At 41.7% G+C, this 21,083-nt stretch overlaps 1 protein-coding gene across 1 annotated transcript in view; it reads left to right on the top strand.

The window, feature by feature from the left end:
* Positions 1-10,046, top strand: part of PLCH1 (phospholipase C eta 1) — a 165,010-nt gene extending 154,964 nt beyond the window's left edge. Inside the window, exons 21-23 of the mRNA XM_060242369.1 lie at positions 493-552; positions 1,074-1,434; positions 5,590-10,046. Coding sequence (XP_060098352.1) covers positions 493-552; positions 1,074-1,434; positions 5,590-7,664 — 2,496 coding nt within the window. The 3' untranslated portion in view covers positions 7,665-10,046. The remainder of the gene's footprint in view (positions 1-492; positions 553-1,073; positions 1,435-5,589) is intronic.
* The last annotated feature ends 11,037 nt before the right edge of the window (positions 10,047-21,083 follow it).

Genomic DNA, 21,083 nt, shown 5'->3' with positions numbered 1-21,083 from the left:
AAAATGGATCATTGGAAGGTTATGTGACGTTTTCTTCTTCGGCTATTTTGCAAGGGACTAATAATTCCTGGGAATGCTACAGCACAGAATATTTACTAGGGCAATATCTGTTAGCCCCTTTCAACATTTTGGGCCAATTTGGACATTTAATGTTGGGATAAACAGAAGTATTAATGCCTAACCCAGTTACAGTCCCTTTCCAGCAGCAATCCATGTGAGTATAGCATTAGTTGCTGGGTTTTTTTAAAACTGTCATACTCAAGGAAATAATTAAAGTGGATGCAGTACATGGGGATGCACCAATTTAGACATTACTTTGCCTCAGCGAATTCTTGGGGTACCCATTGTTAAGGAAGCTGCAAAAACATTTGAACCAGCCCTGTAATTCAAAGACCTATCTACAGCAAAAGCTTGAAAAATCATATTGTTTTTTGTGACTGATTTGCAAAAAAATTAGTCCGACATGTTTGCTTTTTTTTTTTTGCCTTTCAGTGGAGTCCCTTAATCCTCAACCCCAGTTATACTATAATGCACTTTCTAGGAGCCACAAAGGTAGCCTTTATTTAGCATGCACTTCTGCATTTGCAGATATCTTTGACGGAACCATTCCCAACCGCATGATCTGTAGCTGGCGTGTCACTTCATTTCACATCAAGATTTTGACACCTTGAGCTGCTGCTTTGAAGTGGCCCATGTCATAAAACTCCATGCCTCTGGGCAGGGCAGCCTTTCACCTCGGGGCATTTCTTGCAAGCTTGTCATGTGTGATTAGGAAGCCTCTCATAAAAGGTCCTTTGCCATCATGGCAGGCTGCCTTCCAGATGAAGAGAAACACTTTCACATGCATGCATGAACTCATGGTGAGCTGTGCCTGTATTTTCATAAACAGATTTAGATGTGGGTTTGTTGTGCATTGATAGTTTTTTTTTTCTAATTTGCTTGGGGTTTCTTTTCATTTGTTGGCTCAGATAACGTATGTAAGCATCAGTTTAGAAATGCATTTCTGTAAAACAGGATGTATTTCCAAAAATCTGCAGTATCTCCCCCCCCCCCTCTTTTTTTAAATTTCTTAGAGCAAGCAGCTGATAGGACTCCGAGGGCTTTTTAACAAGAATTCCAAACACAGTTCAGTGGAAAATGGTGGTCACCACGTTCGAAAAAGATCGATTGGGGAACGAATTCTCCGACGTACAGCCAGTGCCCCGGCAAAGGGCAGGAAAAAGACCAAAATGGGCTTTCAGGAAACCACTGATGTTAAAGAGAGTGTATCTGAGGCAAGAGATTCGAAACAAAGGGATGGAGTTTTAAGACGCACCAGCAGGAGTTTGCAAGCACGTCCTATATCCATGCCAGTTGACAAATACCTTCTAATGGGTTTACAATCGGAAGATCAAGAAACTGCTGCAGATGCTACTTACGCTGGAAATACCTCTGGTAAGTGGCCTCTGATTAGACTTTCAAATGCTTCATTTTGAGAAGTGTTCATAAGTTCATTTCTCTACTCCTCTAACAGTCCTATGCTCACACTCACTTGGGAGTCAGTCCAGTTGAACTTGTTAGGACATATTTCTAAGCAAACGTGCATGGTATTGGGCTGTATGACAAGCAACACTCCAAAACTCACATGAACTACAAAACAACTTAATGTTAAATGTTTCCTTACCTCTCTACAGTCATACAGTTCATGGCAGGGAAAACAGTGATGTCAAGGTAGCTAACAATCTAAAACGTATGGGATAAAATAATCTTACCGAACCATTAAAATCAATCCTCCTCTCAAACATACAGAATTAAAACAGTTTTTTAAAAGTTTAAAAACAGAAAATACGTACAAAACAGTTAAAATAAATACAAAACATAAAAACATTGGTGAGGAAGGGATCATTGAGGGAATGCCTAACAAAAGAAAAAGGTCTTCACTCACTTGTGGAAGAGTGCAACAGAAGCAGACAGATGAATCTTTGTGGGGAGAGGGTTCTAGAGCTTTGGTGCCATGACAGAGAAGTCCCTCTCTGGGGTTGACACCCACCTAATCACAGAAGGTGGAAGCACCTGAAGCAGTTCCTTCAATGATGATTGTAATGGTTGGTCAGGTTCATAAGGGATCAGACAGTCCTTCAGGTATGTGGACCCCAAACCATATAGGACTTTGAAGTTTGAGACCAACATCTTGAGTTGTGCCTGGAAACAAATTGAAAGCCACGGTAGATGGGCCAAGACTGGAGTGATATGGTCCCTATAGCCCGCTCCAGTCTGCATCCTGGGTGAAGCATTCCATACCAGGGGTGGCCAACGGTAGCTCTCCAGATGTTTTTTGCCTACCAATTCCCATCAGCCCCAGCCATTGGCCATGCTGGCTGGGGCTGATGGGAGTTGTAGGCAAAAAACATCTGTAGAGCTACTGTTGGCCACCCCTGTTCTATACAATGTAAGTTTCTGAACACTTTTCAAGCGCAGCTCCATGTAGAGCTCATTGCAATAATTTAATCTAATTGCAACCAGGGCATGCACCACAGGATCTTTTCTGCTGAGAAAGGCTGCAGCTGGTGTGCCAGCTGAAACTGGTGAAAGTCGCTGCTGACCACAGCTGCCACTTTTTTTATCTAATAGTAGGCCAGGGTTCCAGAGCATTTCCGGACTATGGACTTTTTCCTTAAAGGAGAGTGCAGCCACATCCAGAATGGGTGATACCTTGGCTGGAGAGCAACAGATGAATGAAGGAAAATATACACTTAGTCCTGTTCATGTGGCTTCTAAAGAGGAACATAGCAAATCAACCCATTGGTCACTCTAGCTCAATATTGTTCACTCTGATTGGTGGAAATTCTCCAAGACCTCTAGCAGAGGAATTCTGCCTTCCCCTCCAGACTCTTGAGATTTTTTTTTTAGCTGGAGAAGGTATTAATTTATCCTTAGATCTTCTACATGGAAAGCATGTGTTGAACTCCAGCAGCACTGGGTCATGTCACTTCCATGCCGCTGGGTGTGTAGGATGAGAATTCTTTACAGCATTTCCTGCACATCTGTGTTCTGGATTTGGGCTAGTTTCCAAGGGGAGACCTTAATTAAGTGGCAGCCATGAAGAATGCTTTGTCATGAGCTTGTCATATGGACTTGGTCCAAATGGCACAGGTCAAAGTAATGACACTTACTTGATTTTAAAGGTTGCCTGATTAGCATCTGGTTGTTTCTGAAAAGATTGGCAACTGAGCCATTTGTTTGTTGCCAAAGAATTTAATATGGTGAGTAAGCATTAACCCTACGTGTTCCTTATACTTCTCCTTTTTTGCTTACCAAACATTTGCACCTGAAAATGTCCCTGAATTTTGAAACTCAGTTGACTGCAGAGAAGCATATGAAGTTGCAAGTGGGATTGTAATGTGGCAGGACTTTTTGTAGGTAACAACTGTTATAGACGATTGTCTGTGGGTGTGCAAAGTGCCACCAGTATGTGCTGAAAGCATTGTTTTATCCAGTCAGCACTGTTGGGCAGTTGTGGGGACAGCTGAGCCATTTGAGTTAATGTTTCAGAGCTCAGCAAGATTTTGACATTGGCAAGGATCCTAGCTTGCTAAGAGGCTGCCCTGTAATATATGTTGCATATACTTTGCGCATAAACTCATAGAAGATGTGGGGTAATAGGCCTTGCAAGCACTCTGTTGGCCCTCAGGGGTTGTGCAGTTTATTCAGCTGACCCAAGTCCCAAGCCAGACTAGATTCTAAATGAGGCAGTCACTTCTCCAGCTTTGTTGCACACCACCCATGTAAGCTTGTTTAATTACCTGTACCTAGAATCTTTTAAAAGTCTCTTAAAGACATTTATTCAAATTAAGTCATGGACAGCTGTTCAAAATTACATGGAATTAAGGGGACACCTCAAAAATCTGACATGTTAAAAGTAATCCAGATTCAGGCAGGTGTTTCCCCCCATCTCTTTGTTTTCTTGGCAAGTGTGGACCAGGTTAGGTTTTTATGTGGGTGTAGACATTCTTGTAAAAAAAAATTTAAACCTTGTGTTTTCGTTCAATAATGACAAACAGAAAAAAGCATATAGGTTGAACAAAAATTGTCTACTATTGAACAAAAAAGGGGAAAATGAGCAGTAAACACATCCTCTCTCCCTAGGTTTCAAATTTACCACTCTATGATGGTGAATTAAGAGGTGGGCAGAATAATCTTAAAGTTACCTCATTTCTCTTTAGAGATGTTTCTTTCCCAGCCATTCCTGGCTTCTTTTCATTGAGTCTTCCTTTCATATCTGTTCTGAAGTTCTCATCTCTCCCACCCCCCAACCCCAACTCAAAGTCTCCCCCCTAACCTCTCCCAACAAAGGACAGATTCTGTTCTTTAAACCCTTTGTGACCCGTCCCATCCTACTTGATGGGAAACTACTAGCTTTTGGGATGCTCCTGGAGGTACAGGATGAGATGAGATGCAGGTTATGGTGCCATAGAAAAAGTTCTCTTGGGTACCAGATGGCCCACAGAATCCATATTAAATATTTACCTTAAGTTGTGATATTTACAAAGGTACCTGTGGGCAAAGTTTTATTTTACCACAAGTGGGACTAGAGAATTTTCTCTTGAGCTTCCTGTTTTCATTAAAGCCCCCCAAAGCTGTACCTTAGTGGCTTAACAGTCTTTTGGTTGACTGGAGAGTTTCTGTTAGTGGATCTGGTATTCTTGAGATTCTGCTGCTCAGGAGTAAGTAGCCTGCAGTGAGCACAAAGGTTACCTTTTTACATGACAATTACCAAACTATGTAATCCAAAGTAATTGTTAGATTTGAGCAATGTAGACAGAAAAATACCTATATAGATATACCCAACTGTAGCTTTGTGCTGGCTGAAGAAGTCTTTGCCCCCCCCCCTTGCCAGATTTTTTGCTAATTCCTCCATTTTATTTTGCCCCGATTCTTATGAGGAGGTCTCAATTCACAGGGGCAGAATTTCAGCAACCTCAGTTTGCTGTTCAGTGGGAGAAGTGGTGGGACATTTCAGTTCTTCAAGCTTCATTCTTCTTACAGTTCTTTGGGCAGAACTCAACTCACCAGTCTATGGATTTTTGAGGATTTCCAATCTTTTGAGGAATGGGTGGGATTAGAAATCCAGGAGCTTTTTAAAAGATCCAAGGCCATAATGCATGGAGTCCATCTATCAGATATGTAATTGAAGCATACCTCTTGTTTGCAGATGGTGTTTTAACAGAGCTGTTTTGTTCTATCTTTGTTTGCCATGCTTCTTTATAGTACAAATCTGAATAGGAACACAGCTGAAGGTAATGCCATATGTCCAAACTATGGTACTGCATTGACATTCTTTACAACAAATATTACATCATGCCCTTGATGTAATAAAGCATTAAAGAAAAGCTTCAATGACGTGCCTGCAACTATATTTTTTCCCATTTCTTCATATCACTCGGATAATTTGTACTAAACTTGCACAACCCCATAATTAAGTCTTTTCACGTATTGTGACTAATTTTTACATTTTCCATTTGTCTGTCTCGAGGCAAAATAGTTGTAAGTGGGTGAGAGGAAGAGAGAGAGAGAACATTTCTTCTAACCAATATTTTTATTATCATTTAGCAGAAAATAAAAATAATGCAAGTGAAGATCAAACGAATGTAAAAGAAGCAGTCTCTTCTTGCATTGAGAAGGTTTCATCTTCTACAAAGTTTGCATCTCTACTCAAGCAGAATGCTCCTACAACTGGTGACTATGCCACTTCACCTTTATTTGAAAAACCAGCTTGTCTAGACTTTGCAACTGGAATAGCTGAAACCTATTTCTCCACTGAGTATTGGAAGAGTAATATTTCCAGCGAGACTGTTCATCCAAAGGAGGAAATTGAAAAAGAAAAAAATGAAGAAACACATTGTATCGCTCAAAAGACATTGAAGGATGCTGGACTGTACAAAGAAGAGAGCAAATCCACAGCAGAAATTCCTGTTCTTCAAGGAGAGCAGGAAACTAATAAATCTCATACAATTGTGAATAGTGCTTTAAGTAGTTTAACCAGTGCATCTACAGCTACATGCGATTATGTCAGTGACTTTCATTCCACACAAGCCATGCAAGATGGTGACATTTCATGCCTCATTAATGAGGTCTCTTTGACTAATGAGAGTGATGTGGGTAGTTCTGTCTCAGGTCTGATAGAACAGTTTGAAGTTACAAATAACCAAACTAATTTAACAACTGATTCAGATTCTCCTAGAACAAGCAACAAGACCAGTAGTATGAAGTCTCCACTTCTATCATCTATATTACCCAGTGATCCAAATACAGCTTTTGACCCCAAGGCTACCAGCAGAACATCTGATGTGCCATCACATTTAACATCAGAAATAACTTCATTGCCCAGCCTGGAAACAACAGAATGTTCTCTCTTTACAATTATCCATGAGGCCTCTCTTTCTCCAGCTTCCAACTATGAAGCAGTGGGCAATCTTTCTTGTAAAGACAAACCACACTGTATAGAAGGCACTTGTGCAGTGCTTTCTAGCATTCCACCTACTGGTGCACTAATAACAAACCCAAAAAGGAAATGTGGGACAAACTGGGAAGCTATTGGTAATAGCTGCCTTTCTGACAGCTCAGACTTGGAGGACACAATAGCTGTCCCTTTCACATGTGTGAATTCTACAGGCAGTAGTCTAATGGAAGTTGATGGGGAACTGCAAGATCTCTTGATAACTACATATGAATATAAGAGAGAAGATATGAGCCAGCTTGCTTCTCCTTTGAAGCTCAAGTCTAATCAGGACATTGTAACTTACAAAGATAGACTTGTCCAGAATATAAACAGTGAGGGACTCTACGGTGCTCATGTAGGTAAGGATTTCAAGTTTAGGAGTGAGAACAGTCAGCGGTTTCTCCCTTCAGAGTATCAAAGTGTTGCTCTTATGTACAATAATTATTTGCCAATGCCAGATGCACAAAATGACTCCTTAGACATCTCTCAGAGACCTAGCATGGAGACTACTCCTACATCCAGGAATGCTGTACCTTACACTTCTCCCACAGCTCCAAAACAGCCAAGTCCTTGCAAATCCAAGAGTCTTGGAGACTTAACTTCAGAAGATATATCCTGTAATTTTGAGAGCAAGTACAAGTACATCAGTAGAGGTTTTATTACATCTGGCATGAGAGATAAGATGGTGGCAGCTCTGAAGGCAAAGAGACCACAGTCTTCGGATTCGCTGACTGAACAGCTGCGAAAACTGCTGTCTTTTGACCAGGAAGATGGTTGCCAGTCATTTTGTTCTAAGCAGAATGATGACTGTCCTAAAATGTTGGTTCGAAAATTGTCATCTAGGAGTCAGAGCAGAGTGCGTAACATTGCTAGTCGTGCCAAGGAAAGGCAAGAAGCCAACAAGCAGAAACTTTCCAATTCTAGTAGCAATGTAACGGGAGTAGTACTTAGAAATAAGCCCTCTGTATCTCCGCACACGATCAATAGGCATTCCACTGGCTCTTACATAGCAAGCTATCTGAACAACTTCAGTGCAGATGATCTGGATGGCCGAGGTATCCCTGAAGGTGCATGTACATCTTTGTGCTATGGGTACAATGACCGGTTTTGTACAGATGACTCTCTTCTGGAAACCAAGCCAAGTGATGATGATAAACCAGAAATTTATTTCCTTCTGAGACTGTAAATTGTATAAATGTATATCTTCATTGTTTACAAGCTTTCTCACTGAATGAAGGGTTATCAGTAAACAGTGCAGCCATTAGCATTTAAATTGCTCAGAAATGCATTTTTGCTTGTTTTGAGTCTTGTCATGAATTAATGTCTCCATTTCTATCAAAGTGTGTGTAAATAGAAGCTGTTAAACATTATGTATATGTGCTTCCCTGTTTTAAAAATGATACACAAGGCATTAGCCAAGGTGTGGTTGTTTGCATGCAGTCATGATGTCCTGTATTTGAAACATATATACAACCATCAGTTACAAAACAACAACAAAAAACCACCACCCAGTTGCACTTGATGCGGTATTTTTTTCCTGTGTATCCAAATAATGTTGCTATGTTTAGGGCTTTATACAAGGGTTGCCTTATGGCCACTATGATTTTTTTTTAACCATTACTTAATTATTTCGTCACTGGAGAAACTGAAAAGAAGGTGCCCTAGAAAAATTTGCTGTTAGCTACTCACTTCTGTATGTACCAGATGATCATAATACTGGAAAACTTAGGAAACTAAATGGTGTGTACTGATAAAAGCAGAAGCAGGACCCATACTGCAGACTTATGCTCTATAAAGTAAAATGAAAAAGATATGAAAATAAAAAAACCCCAAATTTTAAATTCAGCATCTTTTATTCACATTCTGAATTTTCAAATGCAACTTCTAATTTTTAAAGAAATGTAAAAAAAAAAAAACCCACAGAAAACTTAAAACACCTTAGTTGCTGTTACAAGGAAACACTGCCAATATAAGTGATACTGTTTAATTTGGTGCATATATGGAGTATATGATAGGCACTTGGATTCTTACATGAAAAGGAACTGCCAGTCTCTCTTCAGTGTTGCAGTTGCATGTGCATGGAAGACAGTGCGCCTCCGCCCCTACTCTGAAGTGAAAGGAATTATCAGTTACTCACACAAAGTTCTATAGCGCATATAGATCCTTGGGGACTTTTGTTATGTATTCTGTTTTAGTTGGTTGCTGGATTTTTTTTTCACCTTTGCTTTTTAGGAGTTCCAAATCTGCACTGCATCACTAAAACAGCCAGATGATAAAGGACTAGTACTGATTTTTATTAACCCTGTTATCTGCCTGCCCTGTGGACATTTGGTTGACTTTAAACTAACATGCTGGATAAAATGCCCTGCTATACTTTAAGATAGCTGTCCTAGATGAATGCCTTCTAAAGTGCTATGGAGGATTTGTCTTCTTCACTCGGTTGCATGACTGTGCAAACAAGTGCATTCTGCTTCTGTGGAAAGAGTGTTTAATCTTGTCATCAACAATTAATTAAGGACCAGCCATTTTTCTAGGGCTTTCTCTTTGGGCTAGGAGATAATTGCATTCTGTGACTATATACAAGACAGCACTTTAGCAGCCTCTAGTGACAGACATTAAACAATGAAATCTAACAACCCAAAGGAAAATCTGATTATTCCTGCGTTCCTCTCTTATCAAAAAGGATGCTAACTTTTTTAAGCGTACAGGAGTTTATAGTGGTCCAGTGCAAATGAAACCTTCCCTTGTCTTTGAACTGCAATACATCAGTCTTCCTTTTTTCTTGTTGCTTCCATGGTTAGTGTCATAATCCGTATCAGCATTTACCATGATTAATACTAGCCAGGATTATCCGTATCACCAGAGTGTGAAGCCTGAGTTTTGAAACAGGCTTGCCCGTTCTGGTTGCTAATGAACCTGTTTAATATTAGCCATGGTTGAAGGTGATTCAGATGTAACACTACCCCATAGTTAAATCATTCAGGGAGGGTGGATTTTGTCGAGAAGAAAAGAAGGATGCTCACAAGCTGAAAGGCAGCCCTTTATACATATCCTAAAACACACTCACAATTCAAAGAACAGTTATCTTCCTGACACTTTTTGTCCTATGGCAGTTTTAACATTTTTTTCTGGTGTCCTTTACTTATTCATCTGAGAATGGGCATCATTGACACAAAGCAGTTTTTTTCTAAGGGAAGATGTTGTGTTCTGCGTTCCTTCTCTATCTTCAGTTGTGTATGTAATTGAAATGACAGTGACAAAGTGATACACAGCTAAGCCACGTTGGTCTGCACGTGACAGGAAAAAAAGCTAGGCTTTTTAATCATCCTTTGATTTTGAGACAAGGGCTTTTTTCAATTTAATGCTGGAAAAGAGTGTGATTTTTTTTTAAACTGTCCAAACTATACCCTGCAGGCTAGAATAACACAGTGTTGTCTAGGAGGTTGTTTTGTTTGTATGATACATTTTTGTTCATTGAAAAAGACATGTATCTCTTACCTCCTTTTTTTGTAATGCAGGATATTATTTGTATCCATGAAAGAGCAACATTAAAAAACATTTTTAAGCACCTAAGTGCATGGTTGTTTTTTTAAAAAAAGACTAGAGTGGTGCTGGCAAGTAAATGGCAGCTTTTAATTGTAGTCTTTTGTCTTGCCATTCATATATCCTTCTCATGGAAAAGACCCTTCCTGCTTTACAAGAAAGACAGTGGTTCTTTCTCATTCTTTGCAGCCTCAAAAGTATTAGGTTTTCTTTATAATAGAGTCTAACGGGCTTTACATACCATTGAAATATATCCATGTGTTATCTAACACTTGCTTTGGGGGGGAGGGGGTGGACTGTGCCACAGTTAGTTTTAAGTTAGTTTTACCTCAGAAATGTCAACCCCTGATTCCACCTGACCTTTCCCCTCTATGTTAAATTAAAATATTTTGTTATTTATGATTTCAGAATGCCTGAAATGCTGTTAAAGTGGGCTCCTGATCCTTCCCTCAGGCTCCTGAGCTGATACAACAGCTAAAATATACTGTGACAGGTTGGGACAGCCAGAGTTCTTCAATAATGAAATCACATTACTAGGGGGACTCAGTCAGTAAAGGGAAAGAAAAATGGAGGGAAAATCTTGCAAAAACAGATTGCCTTAAGTGATAGGCTGCTCCAGGAAATCTGATTGGGTAGCATCAACTGAGCAGAGAGAGGCTGCAGAATTGGATGCTGAGGAGAATTCAGCCTGATTTAAGCCCTAGCTGAGAAGAGTTGAGTACTGATAGTTTCAGAATTAACCCCCACACTGAGAACAGTTTTAACATAGACAGAATAACTGAGGGGAAGTTGACAAGGAAGTTTGGGAAGTATGTGAAAACTCCCATTTTGGCCAAAGAAAGAGGATTAATCTTCAAGTGAGAGGAGAATTTCCCTACCCAGTCAAACAGGGAGTTAGCTTTGAAGAGTGCATAGATCCCTGGTCTAGTGGTTAGAAACTGCCTTTAGAGACCTTAAGAGTTAGTTTAAAACTCAAGACAAGTACTCACGTTTCAAGAGAAGGGGTGTGGGTACTGGAAAGAGTGTACCTTCTGGAAAACAAAAGAACCAGAGAGTACTCAAAGTGTACTGGAGTGTTTGGGGAAAACTCTGGAACAAAAGTCAACATAAATATTTAAGTCATTAGCCTAAAACATAAGAATTAAAATCTTCACATTAATTGGTTTTACCTCAGAAATTTCAGATGTAGTTCTTGAGTACACAGCCCTATTTCAGAATAATTCTTTTCAACTCAACCCCCCAAGTTTAATTTAAATGCAATATCCATAATTAGGACTATTTAGGTGATAACAGATGGCCGTTTTAAGCCACCCTGGGGACAGGAGGCAGGTGGATCAAAAAAGCACTTACACATGTGCACATTTGCCTGTCGTTCCCATCCAGCCCACCTGGGGCTGGATCAAAGGCGCCTCGGAATGGGGTGGCTTTGAGGCACTTCCCGAGCTGTCTGGAAGGCCAGGAAGCACCAGGGGAGCAACCAAGAGTTGCATGAGCACTCTGGAAGTTCCTCCAGGATGCACGCAGCCCATCCCTGTTCCAGGGGCATGCCGCGTGCTATCTGGAGGCTTTTGGTCTTCTTTTCAGCTGGCTTTCGTTAGAGTCAGCCATCTATAATCACCTTTTGTGTTCTTTATTAAAAACAACAGACGACAACAACTACTACTACTACAGTGTAAGGTAACCCAAACTGTATTGCAATAGATAAGCTGAATTTGGTAACCTTATATGAGTTATGCAAATATGATTTCTCTTTTTTGTACTATTCTGCTTGTTAATTCCTTCTGCTTATCACTGTAATGTGGACTGGGAAAAAAAGAGCTACATGTAGTCGAGCAATCTGGCCACTGGAAATCCATACTGAGAACCTCTCTGGCTTTGAATTTTTACTAGGTATTGCTCACAGTTCTAGAACCTAGCAGCTTGGTTTGGTTGTTTTTTTTTTAACTAATCAATTTCTTTGCTGATGGCCAGTATCATATTGCAGATTTTCAGTGGGGCAAACAATACCTTACTTCAAACTCAAGCTCACAATCCAGCCACATCGCCTCCCTGTAAGATATTATTAAAGTGCATGCAGGTAATATTTTTTTGCACACCACACAAGCAGCAGCCAAAGATGTGGAGTGGAGATTGTGGTAGCATGTCATGCCACGTTGCTCTTTTAATGGAATGTTACCAAAGATGTGGTTTGGTGGTAACTACATAATGGAGTAATAAGTAGTTCAGCTCTGTGCTTTGGCAGAATCATAGGTTCATGGTCTCTGTATTACCTTTATCAGAGGTGTCTGCACCTACTGTATGAAGTTTGGGTGGTTTATCAACTTGAACATAAACTAATGGCTTGAACTACTTATGCATGTATTTTGTATAGAACTACTGAAGGCTGTGTCTCATTTATGTGACTAATAGTAAGCTCGTTGATTTCTGCTTGGCTTGAGCACCAGTTAGCCTCCTATTTAGAATCACTTTGGATGTGAAAGTGATCCACATAATTCATCTCATGGAAAAAATACAATGTATACAAATCCTTTGTAATAACAATCTGGGACTATAGGAGCATAACGGAAAGCAAGTGATGGTCTAAAACAAGTTTGTTCTGGCTCTGAAAAGGTACAGTTTTTAAACTAACTTGCATCTCATAAGATTTATTAATTCTAGAGGGGTTTCTTGCTGGATTTCAGCCTCCAACATCCTACTTTCAAATCCTACTTCAGTCCTGTATCAAAAGCTTGTAAATTATCTCTCATTTCCCTGTTTTCCATAGAAATGACAATCACAAGATCGAGGTCTTTTTTTTCCAAACATGCCAATCCGATTTTTAGACTGCATCACTGTTATCAGAGCTTGTATAATTAAAAGCTCCTCCATGCAAACCCTAAAAGAGGTCTACCTTCTTCCTATAATTCTATCTGAACAGAATGTTTTGTATGGAAGAGTATTTAGTCACATGAAAATCTGAAAATAATCTAGCCTCAGGCACTCTTTCTGTTAGATCTACGCTCAAGATGAAGAGATGTTCTTTCACCTGTGATATGATATACACAGGGTCGCTTTGTAGCAAAATAGGTGTGGAGCTCATTAGCATAACTGATTAGCACATGCCCCCCCAGCCAAAAGCAACCCTATGCAAGAAAGGAGAGCCCCCAGTGAGTGAGGCTTGTTTGGGCTGGCTAGAGATCCAGCCAGCCAAACAGGCCTTGGTCGCCTGGGGCTCTCCTGGGCCGCCTCCCCCAGTCAAAAGGCCAGCAAGCCACCCACTGCCCAAAATCATATAAGAAGTGGAGAAAGGGTGCTGTGGGCTTCTCCAGGGGTTAATGAGGGCTGCTGGGGGTGTGACAAAGCTCCTGGTGGTCGGCTGCCTGCCTGCCCAGCTGCTAGCTCTCCTAATCCAGGGATTTTTATGCAGCTACACCTACTATTCAGCGGACAAGGTAGATAGGGAGGAAGAGGGGAAACTGTCAGAAAGGTTCAGGAGCTGTGCCAAGTCTGCAGCATTCTCCTGCATGAGTGAGAAGCAATGGTGTCACCCGAAAGTGACGTCATTATGTCGGCGATGTCGCTTACCGCTGCTCTAGGTCTTTCTGGGAAAACTGTTTTTTCCAGATGCTCTAGCCATTTGGGAGGGAAAAACTCTATGGTATCTATTGTACCATAGAGTTTTTCCTCCCAAATGGCTAGAGCGTCCAGGAAAACCATAGAGTTTTCCCAGAAATGCCTAGAGTGGCCACTGTGTGACATTGGGGGAGATTCCCCCCGCTCGCCCAATGTGGGCTGGCGGGTTGGGAACCTCCCAGATGGGGGCTTGGCAGCCCTACTGTGAGCTCCTGCTAAATATGAGGTCTGGATATACATCAAATACACATTGAAGGCAATACAGAGGTCACACATTTCTGGAAAGAAGCAGCCCTATGATTACAGTCAGGTGGGCAGCAGTTAATGGGCAAAATTCAAAGAAAAATTTACTGATATTGGGTTGGATCCAACCGTCCTCCAAATAGCCTTCCTCCATTCTAAGGAGCTTTAAAAGAATTAGGTAAAATAAAGTGGCTTTATCAACAGCTGCCAGTCAGTATGGCTAAATAGGACCACCATGTTTAGAAACAGTGTACCACTGAACAGTTGCTTGGCAGAAAGAGTAGAGGACAGTTCTTGTCTTCAGATCCTCACTGCAGGATTCTTATGAACATCTGGTTAACCACAAAGAATATCTGGATGGAAACAGGATTCTGGATTGGATGAAGCATTGATCAGATTCAGTAAGATTGTTGCTGCACACAACTTGTTCTTATGCTAGGAATAGATTTAAATTACTTAGATTCTTACCTGTAGCAGCTCTTTTGCAGTAGCTTCCTAGGAATAAATGGAGTTCTTTAAAATTCAGGACCCAAGGGGTGGCATGTGATGCATCTATAAGCATGTTACGGTTAGGAAGCCCAAGCATCCTTTAATCTTGGCAGAAATGCAATATGACCAAAAGTGAATCAGAACTAGAAAACCACAGGCTAAATCAAATCTGAAAGTAATACATATTTGTAATAATGATGCGGGGATGTGAAACTGAATAGCAGTTTAAGAATAAAAATTATGAAGTTCTGAGAGTAATTGCTTTACTGGCATTCTTAACAAAGAGAAAATGAAGAAGGGAGACTGTGTTAGAACTTGAAAATATGAGTTCATCTTGAGCATATCTGAGCAATTAAGTATTCTGTGTAATTTGTACCAGTATTTTGATGGGACGTCTTGTACTTCCAGAAATAAAAAAAAGTTCCAGTGATTAGAATGCCAGCTTCCAAAATCATTATGTCAAGGTTTGTTTGTTTAAGGTAAAGCAATTCCTATCTTTTCTATAAAACTGAGGCAAAAAAATATGTTCTGTTATTTGCCAAAGGCCACTAGCTACTGGACACACGATTGTAATGCCTGTTTAGATGTATCTAGGAGAGAAACAATTTGGCAGTTACAGGTTAACAAAAACACAAGATTAAAGTGTCCTTTTTCTCCCCTGGCAACAGATCATCTTGCTCAGTTTGTAAATAGGTATTGCAAAAGCCCAATGAGTCTCAAGGTCCCTTTTTCTTTATAAGGTCACCTTCTATAAAAGTTTGCCCCTGGAATTAAGGTTGCTAGGTTCCCTCTTCCCAGCTACTAGTGGGGATGTGGGGTAGGGTTGGCAGATCCAGGCTGGGCAACTCCTGGAGATTTGGGAAGTCTGGGAAGGGCAGGGACCTCAATGAGGGACAATGCCATAGAGTCCACCCTCCAAATAATTTTTGCCAGGGGAACTGATCTCTGTAGTCTGAAGATGAGCTGTAATTCTGGGGGATCCCTAGGAGGCTGGTTTCTCTACCCGAAACTTCCTACCACTTGAGAAAATGGGCTGCATGACACTGCGACTGCAATCACACACGCTAAAAAGTTACTGTGCCAGTTCACACAGTAAAATCCAGTTGGAAAGTGCATTGAAAGTGCATTATTTAGTGTGTGTGATCACAGCCAGTATATTTTAAAGAGGTAAAATTTAGCATTCTCTGTAGACGATTGTGAGAAGCAAGATAAATGAAGGCATTAATTCTGTGTAGGTTGGTTATTTTGGTATCATACCTTTCAGAACTGCTGTTGTGCAGAATGGAGATGCAATTCCCTCAGCATGACCCCCCCTTTAGAGGTGTTAATTAGATCTTCTTGTCATGTTTCCCACTGCACCTTCTTTGATTTGATCTGAATTTAAATTAATCTTTCTTTGGCCATCTTCCACAGTTAGGATTGGTCCTTTGCCCACTCTGGGTGGCCAAGGATTTCTCTTTGACCAATTATTTATTTCCAGCTCACCTCTCTTTGTAATACATCCCCATTTCTATCCTCCTGCTGCTTGTAACTTTAAGCACAAGTAACTACAATGAAGGTACACTTCATCCGTCTGATAAATTGTGTTCTGGAGTATGCTGGAGTAGATCTGGTTACTCTTCAAGGGGCTGCTGGATTTTCTCTTTAATTTCTGTAAAGGTTTTTTGTGTCCTCTAAGGACACAAAAAGAAAGTGTGCTGTCAGAGCCTGCTGTCTCCTTAGTGCCTGCCAGTGTGCCCACTTGCTCCTTATCCAAATGCAAGAATCATTCCCAACTTCCCTCCACTTCATTGGAGTAGGAGGTGTTTCAGGAGGCATGACCTTTGAGTCTAGAGGAAACATCCATCCTGAAACAGCTACATTCATCACAGGAGCATGGAACTTCTTGGAATTTTTGGAACTTCCCAGAGTTCTATGAGTGGTTCCACTCACCATGGCAGCCATTTAAACTTTGTTCAAAACATTATGTACAAAAGAGCCACAGTTTGGCCACCCCTGCAATAGTACTTCCATGGGACTTTTCCAGGTTTGGAAAGTAGAACAGGAGGGAACACTGAAGCCTGATAATGTGACCATTATCCTGATCTCTATCAAGCACCTCACACACAAGAATTGAGAAGAACCAATCTTGTGACTGTACTCATCTGGCACAGGGTAGGGAATTGATCCCAGACACCAAGTATGTGCTCTGTGGCTCTTTCTTTCACCGGAACAAAGTTTGAGTCCAGTTGCACCTTTAAGACCAACAAAGTTTAATTCTGGGTATAAGCTTGTATGTGCATGCACTAAAATTAAACTTTATTGGTTTTAAAAGTGCTGCTGGACTTGAACTTTGTTCTGCTGCTTCAGACTGACACAGCTACCCACCTGGATCTTTTTCATTCTCTTTCTGTGTACTGCATTGGCCAAGCACCCAGAGCTTCCTCGAACCAATCCCACTGAAAATTTGCTGGTATTGAAAGCTCCAAAGATGTAGAAGTTGTCACCATGTATTTCATACCAAAACAGCCATTCTTAGAATGATGAAAGTATTGATGATATAGCATTTGCCTCTCATAAAGCAAGGAGGGAGTCTGGTCTGTATCCTGCATATCATTTCTCAGTTCTCTGCTCTACAGATGCTGATCTGGAGCAACAGCTGTTTTTGAAGAGCTAGATTTATTCATCTGCCTTTGCAGAGCTTGTTAACTCCTGTGCTGCTTGGGTGATTAAGTTTCGGGTTTTGCCTGTCTCCTCGCTGCCCTGAAAAAATGAGTGCACGATTTAGATTGAACTCATAATCATGCAAACAGAGGAGGCTGATCCAGATTAATTACACTGTACATCTAAATTTAACTTAGGATCCTATTTATTGTGGTGAGGATAGAATTATAACTCAATATGGAATTGTTTGTGTACTGGGTTTTATGTCTGAAGAGATTTTTCAAAAGGCTATACATAGCCATTATTCAGTCACTTATTGACAAAGACTGCATCCATGAAGCACTGGGAATTAAGGCATAGCAATATTTCAAAATTGGATTTTCCAGTGTGGGCAAGTTGGTCCCGTTGCAAAGGACTGCTATCAAGTGACAAAGTTGGCCACCCCAGTAAGAGAATTTGGGGGAAGGGGCAACAAGCTGTTTGGGATCCTGATCATAAGCAACATCACTTCTGGTGTGAAACCGGAAGTGATGTCATTGGCATTGGGGTGATATTCTAGGATTCACTCCAAATTCCAGCTTCATGCTGAAAGAGACATCACACACTGGCACAAATGCCAAATCTCATCCCCTTTCCCCTTGTCTAGAGTTAGTAAGAAACAGGTGCCCAAGCCAGGATGTTGCCTAAAATACTGGACACCTCCGAGCAACAATAGCAACAATATACAAAGATGTGGGAATGTAGCCCTAATGAAAGCGATATGGTTTACAACATGACACATCTGTTCATCATCATGGTACCTGTGCAGTCACATCTGGGGGCTGTGCATGTGCAGGTCTGCTGTAGAGTGGATTTTATGAAGCTAAGAACACCTAGAGGTACTTCATCCCCTTCCCCCATGCTATTTTCCACCTTTTCCAGCATGATATAGAGGAGGCAGAGCATCCTTCCCTCAGCTCGCTCTCTCTTACCACTGAGGGAGTTTCATTCACAGGAAACAGAACATTCCTTACATGTTAGAAGGGCCCTTCTATTTAAAAAGAGCAAAACCCTTTTGAAAAGATGACAGTAGGCTCCAACGAGGGCAAGAAATTGTCAGCCTAATCCATGGACAATCACATGAGCTGGCACTAGTTGACTGCCCACTGCAGATCCATGCCCATTCTACTTGGGCACAGTGTACATCAGCAGCTTTTGGCTATGGGTCTCTCCACTGACTCCATCTGCTGCAATGTGGTCCTTCTCCTGCATCTTTTCAAGACACTACATGATGCATGTGTATGCCACTGGAGTGGGAGGAGTGGTCCTACAATCTCTGTTCAGCTGAGAAGTCACACCCATCTTCCTAAGGCTAGTAAATCCACTCTCACTTCTCTCACATGGGACTGGACATCAATGTAAATGGTTACACTTACCTGTAGCTGTTGCTCATTGAGTGGCCACAATCCTTCCCCCTACCCCACAGTGTGGTCTTAACTCATCCTGGTAACCTTTACCTCACTCCAGTGGTGGCAGAGAGGAATTGAGGGAAGGGCACTCCAACCCTTCCATATCACACTGGAAAAGGCAGGAAACAAGAAGAAAATGGAGCACCTCTAGGCAGGGCCTTTTTTGTAGGAAAAAGCCCAGCAGGAACTCATTTGCATATTAGGCCACACCCCTGACATCACCATTGTTTCACGAAGGGCTTTTTTGTAGGAAAAGCCCACCAGGGCCTCATTTGCATATTAGACCACACACCCTGACACCAAGCCAGCTGGAACTGCATTCCTGTGTGTTCCTGCACAAAAAAAGCTTTGCCTCTAGGGATTCTGAGCTTCAATCCCCTCTCTGCAGCAGGCCTGTGATCTTTTGATGAACGATAGTTACAGGTAAGTACAATCCTGTTTTCATTTCTGTAAGTGCACACTTTTGCAATATGAATTATACCCAACATTTAAATCAGTTGCTCTTAGTTTCTGGCTCCTTTCTGCGTAAGGAAGTCAGACTTTTTGAATACACAACTATGTAAAATTTCAATAAGATTAATTTTGTGGGCTAGAAAACTTGGTGATTAAAATAATCTGGCTTTATACAAACACAATGCAGATCCTCGCTGAAAAGCGAATGAGGAACAAAGCCAGGGACGATATCAGAGTGGTGGTTTATTTAAATGACTGTGTTCATTGAACTCCTGGCACACTCTGAGGTTATCCTCTTACATAACTATTAGGAGGACATCAATTACTGCATTATAAAACTAGAAATTTATCCATTCCCTCAGTTATACACGTATACTAAAATTACCATCATCTTGAATTAGGGTTGCCAGCCTCCAGGTGGGACCAGGAGATCTCCTGCTTTTACAACTGATCTCCAGCTGGCAGAGATCAGCTCCCTTGGAGAAAATGGCTGCTTTGAAGGGTGGACTATATCGTATTGTACCATGATGAGGTCCCTCCCCAAACCCTGCCTTCCCTCAGATCCACCCCAAAGTCTCCAGGTATTTTCCAACACAGACCTGGCAACCCTACCTATTGGAGGTAATATTATCTGATGGGTGAGTTATTTTTAATGAATTTTAATATCCTAATTTTCTTTGTATATATTTGGGTTCAATGTAAGCCACCCTGAGCCTCGCTTGGCGGGAAGGACAGCCTAACAAATTAAAATAAATAAATTTTTAAAATGGTCATTGTTACTTGAAGTCATTCTAAGGCATAAAGTGAAGAGAAAGAACAGAGGAAAATATCTCTGTGACTTTTTCAGTTATCCTATGGCCACCTAAAAGCATAGAGAAGGAACAGGCTCTGAAGAACACTCAGATATAATAACGCAGAGGATGTGTCTGTTTGTAACACTTGTGTTTTCAAAGAGAAGGAAAACTCTAACATCAAACCCGGGCAGATAGAGCTCGTTAATGTAACACCTACCACCTGGAGGACTCACTGCCGGCGTCCCGGCTTACTGGGCCATGGCAGATGACCCCCAGGTGAAAGGATGGAGCCAGTACCGCGCACACTGCGCTTCACCTAAAAAATTCCTCTGCGCAGGCCTGAAGGGCATATCCACACACACAACCCACAACGCATCAAGTCCTGCAGCGATAGGCAAGGGGCGAAACGGCAGGTGGAAGGTGCCACTGGAAGCCGCAGTCCTGATCCTGCATGTAGGCGGTTCAGGATATTGGTCGCCTGATGCTAACCCGGAGACGAAAGCATCTTTCGGCAGCACCCTGAACGACCAAGCAGCCTTATCTAGGGACAGCACTGCTTGCTCCACACGGAGAGGGGCCTAGAAAAGGTGGCCTAAACAAAGCTCGTCTCCCCCACCCCAGTTGGCTAGCCGCGGTCAACGGGCATCCTTACTTGCGGTCGAAAAATAACAACAAAGAAAAGGCATGCACCTGCCTCACAAAGTGTGCAAAGACTAAAGCTTGCGTGTTGGAACATCAGAACCATGCTTGACACAGTAGGCAGTGGTCGCCCTGAACGACGCTCTGCTCTAGTTGCCCACGAACTTCTCAGGTTGAATATCGACATAGCAGCTCTCAGTGAGGTCCGTTTCCCTGAGGAAGGTAGTCTTCAAGAACACGGTGCTGGCTATACCCTCTACTGGTCGGGTAAGTCAAAGGCTGAGAGCCGCCTTTCTGGCGTTGGCTTCATGGTCAGGAACTCCATTGCCTCCAAACTCGAAAACCTTCCAACAGGTCACTCAGATCGCATCATGTCCATGCGCCTCCCACTTCAAAACAAGCAGCATGCAACACTCTTCAGTGTGTATGCCCCAACCCTTCAAGCAGATCCTGCAGAAAAGAACAAGTTCTATGCTGATCTACGCAACCTCGTACGGAAGACCCCTACAGAGGACAAGGTGATCATCCTTGGCGACTTCAATGCCAGAGTAGGTAAAGACTCGGAAGCCTGGAAAGGAGTACTTGGCAAACACGGCATTGGCAACTGCAATGACAACGGGCGCCTCCTGCTAGAATTCTGCATGGAGCACCAGCTCACCATCACCAACACTATCTTCCAGCAGAAGAACAGTCTGAAGACAACCTGGATGCACCCACGGTCCAAGCATTGGCACCTTATCG

The sequence above is a fragment of the Heteronotia binoei genome, chromosome 6 (assembly GCF_032191835.1).
Source record: "Heteronotia binoei isolate CCM8104 ecotype False Entrance Well chromosome 6, APGP_CSIRO_Hbin_v1, whole genome shotgun sequence".
NCBI lineage: Eukaryota > Metazoa > Chordata > Lepidosauria > Squamata > Gekkonidae > Heteronotia > Heteronotia binoei.
This window is presented reverse-complemented; position numbering and strand designations above follow the sequence as displayed.